This window comes from Somniosus microcephalus, chromosome 2 (genome assembly GCF_052327205.1).
Source record: "Somniosus microcephalus isolate GS21.2 chromosome 2, FLI_Smic_1.0, whole genome shotgun sequence".
Classification (NCBI taxonomy): domain Eukaryota; kingdom Metazoa; phylum Chordata; class Chondrichthyes; order Squaliformes; family Somniosidae; genus Somniosus; species Somniosus microcephalus.
This window is the reverse complement of record NC_140988.1, coordinates 228,200,904-228,219,453: the sequence shown is the minus strand read 5'-3', so window position 1 is coordinate 228,219,453 and position 18,550 is coordinate 228,200,904. Positions and strand designations below refer to the sequence as shown.

Genomic DNA, 18,550 nt, shown 5'->3' with positions numbered 1-18,550 from the left:
ATATTTTTCATTATTAAAAGTATTTTTCCTTCAAATTAAAGTACTTCACAAATTTTATTTAGTAGTAACTTGCTGATGAGCTTACTTAGTGTAGAGTTTAATTTTAAATTGGTCATGTCTTCTGTGAGGAGAATCATAAATGGAGTTAAATCTTTATTGCAGAATAAATGTAACTTGTTTAAATCAGACCTTTATGGTTATGTCACATCCTGGGTGTTACCCAGTTATTCAGTTATCAGCTAGAAACCTCAAAGGCTGCAAACGAGTTAAGCAGAACTTTGAGGATGACAAGAATTGAAAGGCTTAAGCAGTCAGCATTCAAAAGGAAGTTTTAAGTCACATTAAAAGAAACGAGATGATTCTTTCTACCTGTAAGTAAATTGACCTACTTCACATTAAGCAAAGATGTTTTACATATACAGAACAAAGAGGAAATGTTCAGAATGGTAATAAATAACAACTTTTTTTGAGTTGGTCAGATTGAACAAGCTATGCAAGTAGTTTTAATTTTGGATTGTATCGGGTGAAGTGCTTTTAACATAATACAATATACTTTATTACAGTTCAGCAATGCACATTCTCAGACTACGTATTTTGAAAAGCAGATTTGTGTCGGCTCCACACCAAACATGTAATTTGAGCAATACAAATACATGAAAATCCTTAAAATACATGCATTATTACCTGTAAATAATTAAAAAAAAAAAAAAAATTATTCATTGATGGGATGTGAGCGTCGCTGGCTGGCTAGGCCTGCATTTAATGCCCATCCCTAATTGCCCTTGAGAAGATGGTGGTGAGCCGCCTTCTTGAACCGCTACAGTCCATATGGTGTAGGTACACCCACAATGTTGTTAGGAAGGGAGTTCCAGGATTTTGGCCCAGCGACAGTGAAGGAACGGCGATACAGGTCCAAGTCAGGATGGTGTGTGGCTTGGAGGGGAACTTGTAGGTGGTGATGTTCCCATGCGTCTGCTGCCCTTGTCCTTCTAAGTGGTAGAGGTCGCGGGTTTGGGAGCTGTTGAAGGAGCTTTGGCGATGGTACACACTGCAGCCACAGTGCGCCGGTGGTGGAGGGAGTGAATGTTGAAGGTGGTGGATGGAGTGCCAATCAAGCGGGCTGCTTTATCCTGAATGGTGTCGCGCTTCTTGAGTGTTGTTGGAGCTGCACTCATCCAGGCAAGTGGAGAGTATTCCATCACACTCCTGACTTGTGCCTTGTAGATGGTGGAAAGGCTTTGGGGAGTCAGGAGGTGAGACACTCGCCGCAGAATTCCCAGCCTCTGGCCTGCTCTTGTAGCCACAGTATTTATATGGCTGGTCCAGTTCAGTTTCTGATCAATGGTAACCCCCAGGATGTTGATAGTGGGGGATTTAGCGATGGTAATGCCATTGAATGTCAAGGGGAGATGGTTAGAGTCTCGCTTGTTGGAGGTGGTCATTGCCTGGCACTTGTGTGGTGCGAATGTTACTTGCCACTTGTCAGCCCAAGTCTGAATGTTGTCCAGGTCTTGCTGCATATGGACACGGACTGCGTCAGTATCTGACGAGTCTCGAATGGTGCTGAACAGTGTGCAATCATATTAAAACAATTAAAAATATAAAATGTAGTTGATTCAAACATTTAAAGTTTCTCCTTGGCAATTATAACAGTAATACACTGAAGAAAAAAGCTAATTTTTAAATGACATTTTTATAATATTGTAAAATGAAATAGTTCTGCTTTTTACTTTTATTATTTTATATCAAGAATTAATTTTTTTCTGTATCTAACTTTGATAATTGCTATCTAACAAGCCCTTGAATTTATTTTGACAACTAAGTAAAAACCGGACGAATAAACCGCGAATTATAAACTACACTAGTCAGATCAGATTGTGAAAATGAGTATTCTGTATACCTCATCCCTAATGCTTCAGGTTTACATTTGGTTTAATTGTTAAAGCAACATTGGAGCCCAATTGCTTGTATATGTTGACACAATTGAGGAAGGAAAAGAATATTTTCCAGTCTTAATTCCTATTAAAGTATGTCTTGGTCGGTGATTTACCACAGGCCTTTTTAGTGGTATATAAATGATTTAATAATCACTAATACTGATACATACATATGTAAATACCAAATTTTCAGTTAGACCTCGCTAAAAGAAAAGAAGCTACATAAGATGCAGCTAATGAGGGTGTTAGTGTAACAGGAGGTATTTTTCTATATTCTGACAAATAATCAGACTGAATAACACTGCCCATTCAGCTGCTTTCTCTCCAGTATGAATTTCTGTTTAAATATGGTAACCATCTTACAGCCACTTATTATTTGGGTGGCAAGAGAGTTAACTTTAACAGATATGATGCATACTTTAGAGACAGGAAGGCTGGAGTTTCCGCTAATGCTGTAGGTTTTCTTACATTTTCTCTGTTTCCTGCCTTGACAACAACACTGATGAAATATGTACGCCTGGTTTGCATCTGACAGTGGAGCAATTTGCAAAATTCATTATATGACAGAAATGACCTTATCTGAGGAAGGATGTTCCTGCCATGGAAGGAGTTCAGTGAAGATTCACCAGGCTGATACCTGGGATGGCAGGAATGACGTATGAGGAGAGATTGGATCGATTGGGCTTGTACTCGCTGGAGTTTAGAAGAATGAGAGGGGATCTCATCGAAACTTATAAAATTCTAACAGGACTGGACAGACTAGATGCTGGAAGGATGTTCCCGATGGCCGGGGAGTCCAGAACCAGGGGTCACAGTCTAAGGATAAGGGGTAGGCCATTTAGGACAGAAATGAGGAGGAATTTCTTCACCCAGAGAGTGATGAACCTGTGGAATTCTCTACCACCGAAGGCAGTAGAGGCCAATTCATTAAATATATTCAAGAAGGAGTTGGATATATTTCTCAAGGCTAAAGGGATCAAGGGGTATGGGGAGAAAGCAGGGACAGGGTACTGAATTTGGATGATCAGCCATGATCGCATTGAATGGCAGAGCAGGCTCGAGGGGCCGAATGGCCTACTCCTGCTCCTATCTTCTATGTTTCTATGTAATTACCTGTGTTACTATTTGATTAAGAATGCCATACTAGTTAAAATAGTTGTTCCCTTTATCATTTTGACCTGTGTTCCCAACTATTATTGCCTAAGGTACCTAAGGACAAATAGAACAATGTTGAACAAGTAAATGTTCAGTGACATCAAATAATTAAATAGCTCCCATCTATTGGGCTCCGTCATTTACATAAAGTCTTTCTTCAGCTCTTCCAATAGCTCTGTGATTTTATCCAGTGATAGGAAAAATGATACAGATTAAGACGACCCAGGTACATTCCCGATCTGTCCTGAGTTAGTTTGTCTCAGATAGGGTTGTGGCAGTGGCACCACAATTAGTCTCAGTACCCCTGGATTAAGGAGGGGAAGCACATCCAGAGTTTTCCATTCCTGATCACTATCAAATGACCCATGTTGAAAGTGAATGTGTGTAGACGTTGCATGAGGATAGGATCAGGCTTGGCTGTGATGCCCTCCACACGAAATATCCGGCTGACAGCCAGTCAGTGTTAAAGCTCATATAAAAATCAGTTTTCCATGTATCCATACCCCAGCATGGAATAATCAACTTCAGAAGTAGAGAAAAATAACAAAGAAATTGCATTTCTTCAGAAAACTACATGCTGCAAATCTTTCTGCCTGAATATTCAAACTAACTATTAAACCAAGTACAATATAATGGATTTGTCTATGGTTATGATGTTTACGGTGCATCTTTTATAGAGATGTTTAACTTTAACATGCAATGTCTATATTACTTCCCAGTAACCCACTGAAACATGAGTATTGTGCTACATGTAATGTCTTCATCATAGAATCATAGAATGATACAGTACAGAAGGAGGCCATTCGGCCCATTGTGCCTGTCCGGGCTCTTCGAAAGAGCTATCCAATTAATCCCACTCCCCTGCAAAATTTTCCCCTTCAAGTATTTATCCAATTCCCTTTTGAAAGTTGCTATTGAATCTGCATCCACCACCCTTTCAGGCAGTGCATTCCAGATCACAACTCGCTGCGTACAATTTTTTTCCGCGTGTCGTCTCTGGTTCTTTTGCCAATTACCTTAAAACTGTGTCCTCTGGTTACTGACCCTTTTTGCCACTGGAACAGTTTCTCCTTACTCTATCAAAACCCATCATGATTTTGAATACCACTATCAAATCTCCCCTTAACTTTCTCTGCTCTAAGGAGAACAGCCCCAGGTTCTCCCGTCTCGCCATGTAACTGACGTATTTCATCCCTGGTACCGTTCTAGTAAATCTCCTCTCCATGTTCCCCTCCAAGTCCTATACCATCCTGACTTAGAAATATATCGCCGTTCCTTCATTGTCGCTGGGTCAAAATCCTGGCACTCTCTACCTAACAGCACTGTGGGAGTACCTTCACCATACGGACTGCAGCGGTTCAAGAAGGCAGCTCATCACCACCGTCTCAAGGGCAATTAGGGATGGGCAATAAATGCTGGCCAGCAATGCCCACATCCTGTGAATGAATAAGGAATAAATTAAAACTTTCTCTAATGCCTTAATGTCCTTCCTAATTGGCTACAGTACGCCAACTGGGGCCTTACCAGTGTTTTTATAAAGGTTTAACATAATTCATTTGCTTTTGTACTCTATGCCTCTATATATAAAGCCAAGGATCCCGCATGCTTTGTTAACAGCCTTCTTAACTTGTTCTGCCACCTTCAAAGACGTGTGTACATACAACCCCAGGCCTCTCTGTTCCTGCACCCCCTTTAAAGTTGTACCGTTTAGTTTATGTAGCCTCTCCTCATTTTTCTTACCAAAATGAATCATTTAACACTTCTCTGCATTAAATTTCATCTGCCATGTGTCTGCCCATTTCACCAGTCTGTTTAATTCGTCCTGAAGTCTGTTACGTTCCTCCCGGGTTTCCCGGTTGCTTTCTAGCCCACCCCGCTCCCGACTCACCTCCAGATTAAAATTCAAACCAGTGTCTTTGATGAATACTGCCACCCCCCCCCCCTCTGCTTTTTTTCTTGCCCTATCTCTCCTGAATACATTGTAGCCAGGAATATTAAGTGCCCATTCATCCCCTTGTTTGAGCCAGGTCTCCATTGCTTGTGCCTGTAGCTCACCAACCTTACCACACTCTGAGCATTTACAAAGTTACACTCTAAACCCATTTTAGTCTGCCTCGCATTCTAAACCCCCCCCTCCCCCCCGCACCATCTGATCCCTCCTATTTCTGAACTACTGAGCATGCAAATGGCATGTTGGCCTTTATTGCAAGGGGGTTGGAGTACAAGAGTAAGGAATTCTTGCTACAATTGTACAGGGCTTTGGTGAGACAACGGAGTACTGTGCACAGTTTTGGTCTCCTTATCTGAACAAGGATATACTTGCCTTAGAGACAGTACAACAAAGTTTCACTAGATTGATTCCTGGGATGAGAGGGTTGTCCTATAAGGAGAGATTGAGTAGATTAAGCCTATGCTCTCTGGAGTTTCAAAGAATGAGGGGTGATCTCTTTGAAGCATATAAGATTCTGAGGGGGATTGACAGGGTAGATGTTGAGAGGTTGTTTCCCCTGGCTGGAGAGCCTAGAACTAGGGGACATAGTCTCAGGATAAGGGATCGGCCATTTAAGACCGAGATGAGGAGGAATTTCTTCACTCAGAGGGTTGTGAATCTTTGGAATTCTCTACCCCAGAGGGCTGTGGATGCTGAGTCATTGAGTATATTCAAGGCTGAGATAGATAGATTTTTGGACTCTAGGAGAATCAAGGAATATGGAGATCTGGCGGGAAAGTGGAATTGAGGTCGAAGATCAGCCATAATCTTATTGAATGGCAGAGCAGGCTCATGGGGCTGTATGGCCGCTCCTGCTCAGAATTCTTATGTTCTTATGTACTCTTTTTATTCTAACGCTGTTTCTCTCTCCCAGTCCTCTGTGCACCGTTTATCTCCTCTCTCATGCTTCATCCAGGTGCCCCTCCCCCTGCCCAATTAGTTTAAACCCTCCCCCACAGCTCTTTAACCTCCCTACAAGGATATTGGTCCCAGGCCTGTTAAGGTGCAACTCATCCATCTTGTACATGTCTCTCCTGCCCCAGAACTGGTCCCAATGCCCCAGGAATCTGAAGCATTCCTTCATGCACCAACTCTCCAGCCGTGCATTAACCTGACTTATCTTATTGCTCCCATACTCATTAGCATGTGGCACTGGGAGTAATCCAGAGATTACGACCTTTGAGGTCATGTTATTTAACTTCCTCCCTAGCTCATGAAACTCTGTCTGGAGGACCTCAACACTTTTCCTATCTATGTCATTGGTTTCAACATGGACCACGACTTCTGGCTGTTCCCCTTTCCCCTGCAAAATGTTCTGCAGTGATGTCCTTTTATTGATCAGAAAAAAAAATCTGCAATTGAAGTTTTGCCATTACACCTGTTTCTTTTGCACATTTCTTGTCTTCCCAACAATACCAAAAACTATATCAAATAAACTGGTCTACTTTTGGCTGATGTTATCTGTGCATGTATGAAAACCCCAAATTCAACTGACAGCTGTTTTTCAAACAATTTGATGCTATCTATCACAGTATTAAATGTGATGATAAACACTGACAGCAATTGGTGTTGGTTATAATGCATTGTTAATGTGATTGTTCTTTAATGTAATTACACTTCATTTTAGATGGCAAGGTTGAGGGAGACCAGAGCAGGGAGAAGAGCAGTGACTAGTAGACATTAATGTAGCCTTAGAGTAATCAAAAAGAGAATGAAATAAAACAATTTTAAAAGCAAAAGAGGGCCAAGATTCTCTACATGCATATTATCTATTTCTGAAGTTACTTTGTCTCGTGTTACTGCTTGCATATAGTTTTGCATGCTTTAATGAATTTGGACTGGAAAATTTTGATTCCTAAAAATCAAAACCATGGAACAGCACATTGAGCTACATATGTTTGTACTACAGCCTGGAAAATTGTAGATTAAGGCCTAGAGTTATGAGTTATACACACAAACAGTGAGTTTCTAATCACTGACGGGAGGAGGTGTCAAGTGAAGATAAACCACTTCCACAGAGAGAAAATCAGATGGTGCGATAAGATGAGCCATTCTCGTGCACCTGCTGCTGGTCGGATATAGAGAGCACTTTTATATCGGTGGCAAGGCTCTGGGAGAGAGGCACTTGAGCAGAAACCTCACTCTTTTTACTGCACCCGTGCACTGCTAGTCCTCATTGGAGAGCCAATAGAAAGAACCCTGTGTTTTCTGCGCCTCCGATCTCAGGGCCCATGAAAAGTTGGGTTCATGGCACAGAGGTGCGGATTTTGCCTAATTTATTACTGTGCCAGCAGCAGGAGCACCAACACCGGCTGCTGGTGGCACATTATCAACACTAAAATGGCTTCTCAGAGTCAGATTCACGGGGGAGTGAGAGCAGGAAGTGAATGCTGCACACTATAAAAGAGAGAAAAAGAACATTTACAAAGGGTTTTATTTAATATCATTATTCCAGTTAAATGAAAGTTCTATTAAAAGGTGAAGAATACTTTGAGGAATTGCTCCAAATTCATAGCAGTAACCCTTTTATGCTTTAATGAGATTTAGAATCACCAATAGCTCCCCGATAGCTCAGTAGTAGTGTTTCTTATGGCACCAAACCACACAGACCAGGCGGGTCCCAGGCTCTATTCCTGGCCTGAGCTGAGTTGGTTGCTCTGAATTGGGATACAGTATCATTGGCCTCTGCTTCTTAGTTAATTAGGTGAAAAATCAGCTCGGGCTTCTGCTTCTGATTGCTAACCAGTGGTCCCTGTGTCTGTGTGGAAATCAGGTGATGACAATATAGAGCCACATACTCAAAGCATTAAACACCAGGACACCTACATCATGGATATAGAAACATAGAAGATAGGAGCAGAAGTAGGCCATTCGGCCCCTCGATCCTGCTCTGCCATTCAATGCGATCATGGCTGATCATCCAAATTCAGTACCTGGTCCCTGCTTTCCCCCCATACCCTTGATCCCTTTAGCCTTAAGAAATATATCCAGCTACTTCTTGAATGTATTTAATGTATTGGCCTCTACTGCCTTCGGTGGTAGAGAATTCCACAGGTTCACCACTCTCTGGGTGAAGAAATTCCTCCTCATTTCTGTCCTAAATGGCCTACCACTTATCCTTAGACTGTGACTCCTAGTTCTGGACTCCCCGACCATCGGGAACATCCTTCCTGCATCTAGTCTGTCCAGTCCTGTCAGAATTTTATAAGTTTCAATGAGACCCCCTCTCATTCTTCTAAACTCCAGCGAGTACAAGCCCAATCATCCCAATCTCTCCTCATACATCATTCCTGTCATCCCAGGTATCAGCCTGGTGAATCTTCGCTGAACTCCTTCCATGGCAAGAACATTCTTCCTCAGATAAGGCGACCAAAACTGCACACAATACTCAAGGTGTGGTCTCATCAAGGCCCTGTACAACTGCAGCAAGACATCCTTGTTCCTGTACTCAAACCCTCTCGCTATGAAGGCCAACATACCATTTGCCTTCTTAACTGCCTGCTGCATCTGCATGCTTACCTTCAGCGACTGGTGCACAAGGACACCCAGGTCCCGTTGCACTTCCCCTTCTCCAATCTATTGCCGTTCAGATAATAATCTGCCTTCCTGTTTTTGCCACCAAAGTGGATAACCTCACATTTATCCACATTATATTGCATCTGCCATGCTTCTGCCCAATCACCCAACCTGTCCAAATCATCCTGTAGTTTCTCGGCATCCTCCTCACAGCACACACGCCCACCCAGCTTTGTGTCGTCTGCAAATTTGGAGATATTACATCTAGTTCCCTTGTCTAGATCATTAATATATATTGTGAATAGCTGGGGTCCAAGGACCGATCCCTGTGGTACCCCACTAGTCACTGCCTGCCACTCGGACAAAGACCCGTTTATTCCAACTCTTTGCTTTCTGTCTGCCAACCAGTTCTCTATCCAAGTCAATACCTTGCCCCCAATCCCATGTGCCTTAACTTTACATGCTAATCTCTTATGCGGGATCTTATCGAAAGCCTTCTGAAAGTCCAAATACACCACATCCACTGGTTCTCCCTTATCTATTTTACTAGTTACATCCTCAAAAAATTCCAGTAGCTTAGTCAAGCACGATTTACCTTTTGTAAATCCATGTTGACTTTGTCCGATCCGGTCACTGTTTTCCAAGTGCTCTGCTATTACATCTTTTATAATGGACTCTAGCATTTTCCCCACGACTGATGTCAGGCTTACCGGTCTGTAATTCCCCGTTTTCTCCCTACCACCTTTTTTGAATAGTGGGGTAACATTAGCTACCCTCCAATCCATGGGTACTGTTCCAGATTCCATCGAATGTTGGAAGATGATCAGCAATGCATCTACTATTTCTAGGGCCACTTCCTTAAGTACCCTAGGATGTAGATTATCAGGCCCTGGGGATTTATCGGCCTTCAATCCCATCAATTTCCCTAACACCATTTCCCTACAAATACTGATTTCTTTCAGTTCCTCCCTTTCATCAGACCCTATGTTCCCCGACATCTCTGGGAGGTCATTTGTTTCCCCTTTGTGAAGACAGAACCAAAATATGTATTTAATTGGTCTGCCATTTCTTTGTTCCCCATTATAAATTCCCCTGATTCTGACTGCAAGGGACCTACGCTTGACTTCACCAATCTTTTTCTCTTCACATATCTATAAAAGCTTTTACAGTCAGTTTTTATGTTCTCTGCAAGCTTACTCTCATATTCTATTTTCCCTTTCTTAATTAATCCCTTTGTCCTCCTTTGTTGAATCCTAAACTGCTCCCAATCCTCAGGTTTACTGCTTTTTCTGGCCAATTTATATGTCATCTTATGCTATCCCTAATTTCCCTTGTTAGCCACGTTTGAGTCACCTTTTTTGTTTTATTTTTATGCCAAACTGGGATGAACAAATTCTGTAGTTCATCCATGCGGTCTTTGAATGTTTGCCATTGCCTATCCACCGTCAACCCTTTGAGTGACATTCCCCAATCAATCCTACCCAACTCGCGCCTCAGACCATCGTAGTTTCCTTTATTTAAATTCAGGACCCTAGTCTCTGAGTCAACTACTTCATTCTCCATCTTAATGAAGAATTCAATCATATTACGATCGCTCCGACCCAAGGGGCCTCGTACAACAAGATTGCTAATTAATCCTTTCTCGTTACATAATACCCAGTCTAAGATGGCCTGATCTCTGGTTTGCTCCTCGACATATTGGTCCAGGAAACCATCCCGTAAACACTCCAGGAATTCCTCCTCCACAGTATAGTTACTAATTTGGTTAGCCCAATCTATATGTAGATTAAAGTCACCCATGATGACTGCAGTGCCCTTATTGCACGCCTCTCTAATTTCCCTTTTAATGCCATTCCCAACCTCCGCATTACTGTTTGGAGGTCTATATACCACTCCCACTAACGTTTTCTGCCCCTTGGTATTTCTCTATATGCAAAGCCCTGATTAATAATTTGAGGAGCTCCATAAATATAGAGGTTGTACCTGAGGACTGGAGGAGAGCTATTACAATCCAACTATTTAAAACAGGAGTGAAACATAGATCAAGTTAGATCTGTTAGACTAACAATGTTAAATGGGAAGCTGATCAAGGCATCTTTGCAGGCACTAAAGTTCACCTAATGATCATAAAGCTTATAATGGGATAGTTAACATGTGTTTACTTGGCCTGTGTTATTTTTCAGTTAAAGGTGCAGGAGGTCCTACACCGTTCAAATTGGCAGCTACTTGCATCTTCTTTTGTGATGGTCAGTTTTGTAGTGAGATTGCTGGGACAGTTCTCATAGAAACAATTGTTAGAAGCTTTTTTTTAATCTTTGATGGCACTGCCATTGTCCAAGTCACCATCTTGTGCTTGATCAAGGATGAATGATCACAAGTAATATTTTCATTTCATAGCATTAAAGTTAAGCACATCAACAACAACAAAAAATCCCACCAATGATCTATCAGCTTTATATAATGTGCATTTCTCTGAAATTTTCTCTGAAATTTTCTCTGATTAATGTTCCACTTACTCATGAAGTGAGCAGTAAGAAAGCAAAACTACACCTCCTACTAACTTTGGTATAATTAGAAATCTATATCCTGGCTGATGTTGCTGATGTGTCATATCTAAAATATTAACATCTTTATGGTTCTGTATCTAAAAATATACCATCCGTTTTATAAAACTTATTTAAAATTATCATAAAAATTCATAAAGCCAATCAGTCTGATTTTATATCATTATACACTCCAGCCATAATATGACAGATTCATAGAGTCAAGAATAGATAATAAGGCATATGTGGTGGAATTGGTGTCTGATAACACCGTGTAAAACATATTTTGCAAAGCTAGAGTCAAAGTCTAGTAACATATAACTTATAGTGAAGATATAGTATATTAGATTATACATGAGGATAAGGAAGAACTCAGATTGATTGACAGCTCCTGTAACATTCCCAGTAAGTACACAGTTCATTCAGCCTTGGGTATTTCTGTTGATCTGTAACACAGTGGAAAACTCAAGGAAATCACAGACATCGGCTGAAAATAAACTCAAATATTGCATTATTTTAAGAAATATGCATATTCACCATCTAATGACAATAATGAACTTAATAACACATGCCTACAAGTTTCACGGTCGGGTCCATGTTAGTCCTTGGCTCTGCCTTGTGAAATACTCTGTAATAGACCTGTTCCATCTTACTCGTTGTTGCCTAATTCAAAAAATCTGCCAGATTAAGAATTATCCAGATAGAAGTATTTATCTTAACTCCAAAACATGTCAAAAGGTTACATTGTGATACTAACGTAAGATGCTTACTCCATTTGCATTTTAAGGTGAGCGTCAACTTAAAGCGGCCAGAAAAATCAAACGCTAATCAAGGTTTTGATTCAAATTCGGGTCTCTAACTGAGAGGTCCAGTGCTCTAGTCATGTACCTGCTGGTTTTCCCTTCACGTATGTGAATGGTTTTAGTTTTATTGGTGTGAATGACATGACCCAAACTGTAGTATTATCAACAAAGATTAAAACAAAAATCAGTGCCAGGGTATTGTATCAGTTTTGCACTCTCTGTCACTAGTATTCCAGACTCACCTCGTGAGCATCACAGAGAGAGAAGCACGATCAACAGCAACAAAGATCACATTTTCTCATGAAATTTACAAGGCAAAGAGATTAATGTTCTATTTCATTTTTCATCTGTAAATGTCATGGTAATTTTTTTGAAAAAAGCTTTTTTAGGACATATTTATAAGATACTAACTAATGCTGGTTTCTTTGGTGTTAATGTACTGGTCAAGTCAGGATTCAACAGGATTTTGGAGATTTGCGTTCGTATTTGTGCTTTGTGTTAGATTAGTAAACAAATAATAAAGTGGAAGATTTCCTCTTCACTATTTATAGTGCAATTGAACCTTTGTTTTGGAAGATTTCCTTTGCTGTTTGTCCTAAAATCCTCAGTCCAGTGTTTATGATTTTTCTAAAATAATTGAATTAATGACAACTTCCTCTACTACCTGCAAACATATAAATCTTTTGATTTTTTTGAGGGTATGAATTTCTCGCATTTTCTCTCCAGTTCGCAGGAGGGACAGCCATCTCCCAGGCCTCTACTGATGCCACCATCTGGCATATACTGCAGGTGCATGGGACCAGCATGGGAATAAACCTCCCTCCCATTTTGCCTTGTCTAGACTTGCTGCCTGTCCACAGTGACGTAGCTGAGATCAGCAGGACTTTTTTTAAGCTGCCTTTTCTGAGGCTGCTGAAATTAGCAATATTTTCCCAAATTACCACTCATATATATTTTAGCAGGCTAGACGTTTTGAAAATGTTTGCAAATCTTGCTTACTTTGAATATTTCATCTTTTCTCAGAATTGCAAACTTGTGTTAAAACTTTCAATTTTCTTTACTGAAAGAAAGTATTTTATATGTAGACAGTGATTTTGCTGTGAGACTGTTTGGTGATAATCAGACATTAAACCTTACATCATCAGAGAATTCTTGTTTCCTTTCTCCAGTCCCCTGCACCCTACCACCTGCCTCCCTGCTTTCAAAAATCTCCTCAAAGCATTGCTCTTCAGCTATGTCTTCAGTGCCCCATCCTCACCTCTCCAATCCCTTTCCTGTTTTCCCCATACTAAGTGTCCACTGTACCTCCTTTCATCATTATTGTAAAACATTCTGAGTGCTATATAATTACAAGTTATTGTTGTTATCCAGCCAGTTTTGGATAAGTTTTAATTACACAGTACTGCATTGCTGAAACAAGACCTCAGATTACAGTAGCAAAATACTGTGGATGCTGGAAATCTGAAATAAAAACAGAAAATGCTGGAAATACTCAGCAGGTCAGACAGCATCTGTGGAGGAAGAATCAGGGTTAACGTTTCAGGTCGATGACCTTTCATATCCCCTCTGATGAAAGATCATCAACCTGAAACGTTAACTCCGTTTCTCGCTCCACAGATGCTGCCTGACATGCTGAGTATTTCCAGCATTTTCAGTTTTTATTTCAGATTTCCAGCATCCGCAGTATTTTGCTTTTGTGTTAGTTACAAAGGGTTAGTTTAGTTCCTAGAGTTGTAGGGCAGAACTTTGAACTTCCGCAGTGTGTAAAACAGGTGGTAGCAGATTGGCCACCTGTTACATACCTGAGAATCAGGCAAATGTATAATGGACGGCCAATCCACTATCGCCCCAGTTTTGTGGGTGGGGATTGCTTTGCGCGAATTAACTTTTGAACCAATGTTAAAAGATCACAGATAATTCAACGTATAGTGGTTATGGGCATAACTCATTTACATTTCAAATTCTGCAATCTTTTGTGCTATTTCATTTCATTATGTCCAGATTCTGCTGTTATCTAGGCAGAAATCATATGGAAACTCCGAGCCTATAACTTTAAGTCTTTAGCTAATAACGGAGCCAAAACAAGTTTTAATTAAGGGAACTGTCCCACCCTGAGATCAGTTACTTTAATCTGCGTAGCCTCTGGGGTCTTTCCAAGGGCCTCAATCAAACACACATCAGCTCTTATAATAGCAAAATACTGCGGATGCTGGAAATCTGAAATAACAACAGAAAATGCTGGAAACACTCAGCAGGCCAGGCAGCATCCGTGGAGAGAGAAACAGAGTTAACGTTTCAGGTCTGGGACCCTTCATCAGAACTGGAAAAAGCTGGAGATGTAACAGATATTAAGCAGGTGCAGAGACAGGGGGTGGGGGCGGGTGGTTAGGAGGGGAGGAAGGAATAGAAAGATCATCCTGTACTTTTGTAAGAGGCAGGAAAGATAAAATGTTGCAAATGGGAATGGCAAAAATCATTTTTCATGCAACATTTTATCTTTCCTGCCTCTTACAAAAGTACAGGATGATCTTTCTATTCCTTCCTCCCCTCCTAACCCCCCCCCCCCGCCCCCTCGTCTCTGCACCTGCTTAATATCTGTTACATCTCCAGCTTTTTCCAGTTCTGATGAAGGGTCCCAGACCTGAAACGTTAACTCTGTTTCTCTCTCCACGGATGCTGCCTGGCCTGCTGAGTATTTCCAGCATTTTCTGTTGTTATTACACATCAGCTCTTAACTGGTGAGAGTTCCACTGAGGTTTTATAAGGGTGTACTGAGTGAAATTCCTGAAGTAATCTAGGAACTCCCCAGACACACTCCTTTAATGTACAGAGGGCAGAAGAGTTGCTTCTGGAATTTAGGTGGCTCTTTGCATGTAGCAGAATTGTGGTGGAATTGGGTTCCATGTTAGATTTGGCTCCTGTCGGTGACTGCCTGTTTTATGCCTTGGCCCTGGACTATAATTTCAGGGCCATAAACTCTGAATTCAATAGATCTCAACTCATCTCTTGGGCTAAGGCATGGATTCATTTGGAGTCCTAAGGAGGAAGTATCTATATGGGTTCAATTTCAGAATAACATTTGCCCAAAATAATTGTAGTTGTACATGCACAATATTTTTTTCCTGTTTTTTTAAAAAAAACTTTAATTTTAGTTTTAGACTCCCTTTATCTGCTGCATTTTGCTTTTGACTTTCCCGTAAAGCTAGTTTAATTTGCAGTTGAAAGAGTGTTGTTCTATTGAAATCTCATGTTTTCACAGACCATACCATACAGTCAGTGTTTTGCTGTTGCTGTTCTGTTCAGAAACGGTAAGCCTTATTTTTCAAATACCTTCCAAACAAAAGTATTTTTCTACCTTTATTGAACATATGCAGCCTATAATCATATAATTAATGTTATATTCATTATTGTTTATTTTAATTAAATTTCAGTGCAGTGACAACTCAAATGAGCTTAGACGATAATGCTGATTTCATGGATGGTTATCCTTTGAATGGCCGCCAGTCATCATATCCTTCTTCAAATATTTACCGAGTAGGTGATGTGCTTTCATTATATGTTCATGATATAGTAAACTCTTGTTTAAATGGCACTTCATCATCCGGAATTCTTTAATAACCGGCCAAATAGATAACCGGTAATCTTGCCAAATCCATCCATTTTTAGTTTTTCCGAGTCCAAGTTTCCCGCGGTGGCCAAGTTAGTCAGTGGTTTTTATTTTTTTTGTGTTAAAAATGGCCTACCTCTCTGTTATCCAGAATTTTTCGTCAACTGGCACCATCCTGGTCCTGTAGGTGCCGGATACGAAAGAGTTTACTGTAAATGGCATGGGACAACACCTACACATTATATGAGTCTATGTGTACTGTTGAGAGGAGAATTTGTTACATCTGTCACATAGAGGCAATTTTTATTTGACATTGACCGCATAAAAAGATAATTCATTAATAATACAGTATCTTTGTACTGGTAAGAAATGAGTATCAATAGTGGATTTTACTTAGGTTAAAATATGTATGTAAAAAATGTCAGTAAAGTGGCAACCACAAATGCTGCTGGAGGCTTATTATCTCAGATTACATATTGTCACTGAGAACTTCCATACTGTAATAGGATATTGAAGCAATACAAATAAATATTAACTGCATTTATAGTACTTAAAGCTGTAGTATATCATTGGGTCCATTATATTTGGGTTTTTTAATGTCTAAATCTATGCATCTATCATGGCCAAGTTTTTAATGTGTTTAGTCCTCCCAAGTGTAAGTTAGAAGTGTCAGTAGCTAAGAGCTGAACTGCAGCATCACGTCTGAGGGAGCAGGTTTGCCAGAAGCATGGTTTTCATGGTTAGAGTTGGCCTTGTGCACTGGGGTGGGAGAGGCACTGTCCCCATTCACAATGCTTGTATTACACACCAGCCAAGCTCCAGTGACACATCTGACAAACCATACAATTTCCTGTGATTACGTATATAGGTTTGCCAGTGAAGCATATAATTTACCTATACAGATCCCCTTTGTCTAGCTCACTGTTTAGGGTACAGCTGAAATTTGTTTTACAGTCAATCTCAACAAGTAGACGTATTAAAATCCTTATGAAAAAACCTCAGCTGCAAGACATGTGCATTTAATAACTCTAATGTTACATTTGTTTTTAAATGTCTAAGTCAATATATCAAAGGGCAGGATATTCTTGTACTAAAGTTGTGTCAGGGTAACACTTGGAGCTAGAAATTACACTTTGGGAATATTTAAAATAAAAGGTGTTCAAACAAGCTTCTGTTAAAATGGCAGATAAATTAATTTTATAGGACCACATTAAATGTTAGTGCACTGTTACCGCCTATTTTGAAAGCCTTTGGGGTGAATTTCGCTAAGATTCTCCCGCTTGTCCGCTGTAACTTTGGCCACTGTTTTTCCAGGGGTTTACGCTCTTTTGCCAAAGTTCTTGCGGACAAGTGGGAGAACTCCTCGTGGAAATTCACCCCTGTAGTGTTAGAAATACAGCGGAACTTGTGTTTCACCATCATCAGGCCAGTAGTTTGGTTTCCCTGAACTCTGTGATTATTACATCCCTTACTTTCTCAGACATTATCAGCATGTGTCCACAATCCCAGCCTAAGGGTGCGTTTACTCAACAACTTAAATGTCGCGGTGAAGCGGCTTCATCTTCATTGTGATGCTAAAGTTACAGTCTAGGACTGGAGTCGGGACCAGTCCTTGGAGAAGCAGTAGGAGTCTCCCTGGAAGAGATCAGGCCTGAAATTCTTGTAGGGCCTCTCTGTTGGGATAAATTTATCCACATAGCCTTCAAAGGGATCTTATTTTAATATTACATTATTAAATGCATTTAAAACGTAAATAGTTAATGCTGAAAGGAATTTTAACATATGCATTTATAAGATGTGCACAGTGTGTAGAAAATCTGTAACTCACTGCGCCTCTAAAGTATTTTAAATGGTCCTCAAAGATGTGAAAAATGTATTTAGCGCTGCTGAACTTGAAGGATTTGCCACTTTGGTTGAATTGATTATAATAAGGTACATTTTGGCACTGATTCTTATTATAGGGTCCATTATATTTACATTAAATTTTTGATGTTGTTGTGTCACTGTTCAGGTGAACAGGACAGTGGGGGTCCCATCGAGAAGGAAGCCTCCACCGCCTCCCCCTAGTGATGATGAGGAGGGAGGGGAGGCCAGGGTGATAGCGTTGTATGATTTCTCGGCCCGGGAACCTGCTGACCTGGCTGTCAGGAGGTACGAAGAATATGTTATACTTCAGAAACGTGACCCTCACTGGTGGAAAGCGAGAGATAAGCATGGGTAAGAATGATGTTTTACCATATCTGATACAATATAGAATTCATATTACTGAGTTACAACGGCCCTGTACTCAGATGTAGCAAGGAAATTGATCGCTGCTTCTCAGGGTCCACATCTAAATATAAATCACAACAGTTGTACAGAATGTGAAGTAGAAATCCTGTGAGATTCACCTGTAATGTGTATCTGAAACTGAATGACTTTAGCATTAAAGTTTTGTTCTGATTCAAAATTCAAAAGAGTGGAGTAAATACTAGTAAATACTAGTAAATACTACTACCCATGCTTCAAGTTCAAGAGCGATAATAATAATTGCATTTATTGGCCCTGAAATTTTGTGGGGGTCCCCCATGTCTCCTCCCAGAGTTACACGGGAGAATGCAACACCCTCTCTCCCCCCACCGCATCCCCCGCACCCAATACATATACAAAAATGGTAGAGACCCTGGGTTAATCTGGGCTGTACTGTGTCTCCATCTTTTCCATGGGGGATGCATCAGTCTTCCACCAGAGTTACAGAATGTCAGGGCAATTGCATCCATAGTGACTTATATCATTGAAACATCTCCAACCGCTTCATACCATGAATTTTGAAGTGCGGTGACTGTTGTTATGTGGCAGCAAATTTCCATCAACAAAGTTCCATGAACAGCAATGAGAGATAAGTCGTCAAATTTGTTTTTGCGGTGCTATTGTTCAAGGGAGGACAGCAAGAGAAATCCTGCTCTCCTTCAAACAGTTTCATGGGATCTTTAACATCCAGCTGATCTGGCAAAGTGGAT

The 18,550-nt window shown here is 40.6% G+C and overlaps 1 protein-coding gene across 1 annotated transcript in view; it reads left to right on the top strand.

Annotated features, from left to right (window-relative positions):
* Positions 1–276: 276 nt before the first annotated feature.
* The window catches only part of txk (TXK tyrosine kinase), a 63,628-nt gene continuing 45,354 nt past the window's right edge, over positions 277–18,550 (top strand). The window contains exons 1-4 of the mRNA XM_085969845.1: positions 277–371; positions 15,204–15,252; positions 15,376–15,478; positions 17,563–17,768. Of these exons, the coding sequence (XP_085825971.1) occupies positions 356–371; positions 15,204–15,252; positions 15,376–15,478; positions 17,563–17,768 (374 nt within the window). The 5' untranslated portion in view covers positions 277–355. The remainder of the gene's footprint in view (positions 372–15,203; positions 15,253–15,375; positions 15,479–17,562; positions 17,769–18,550) is intronic.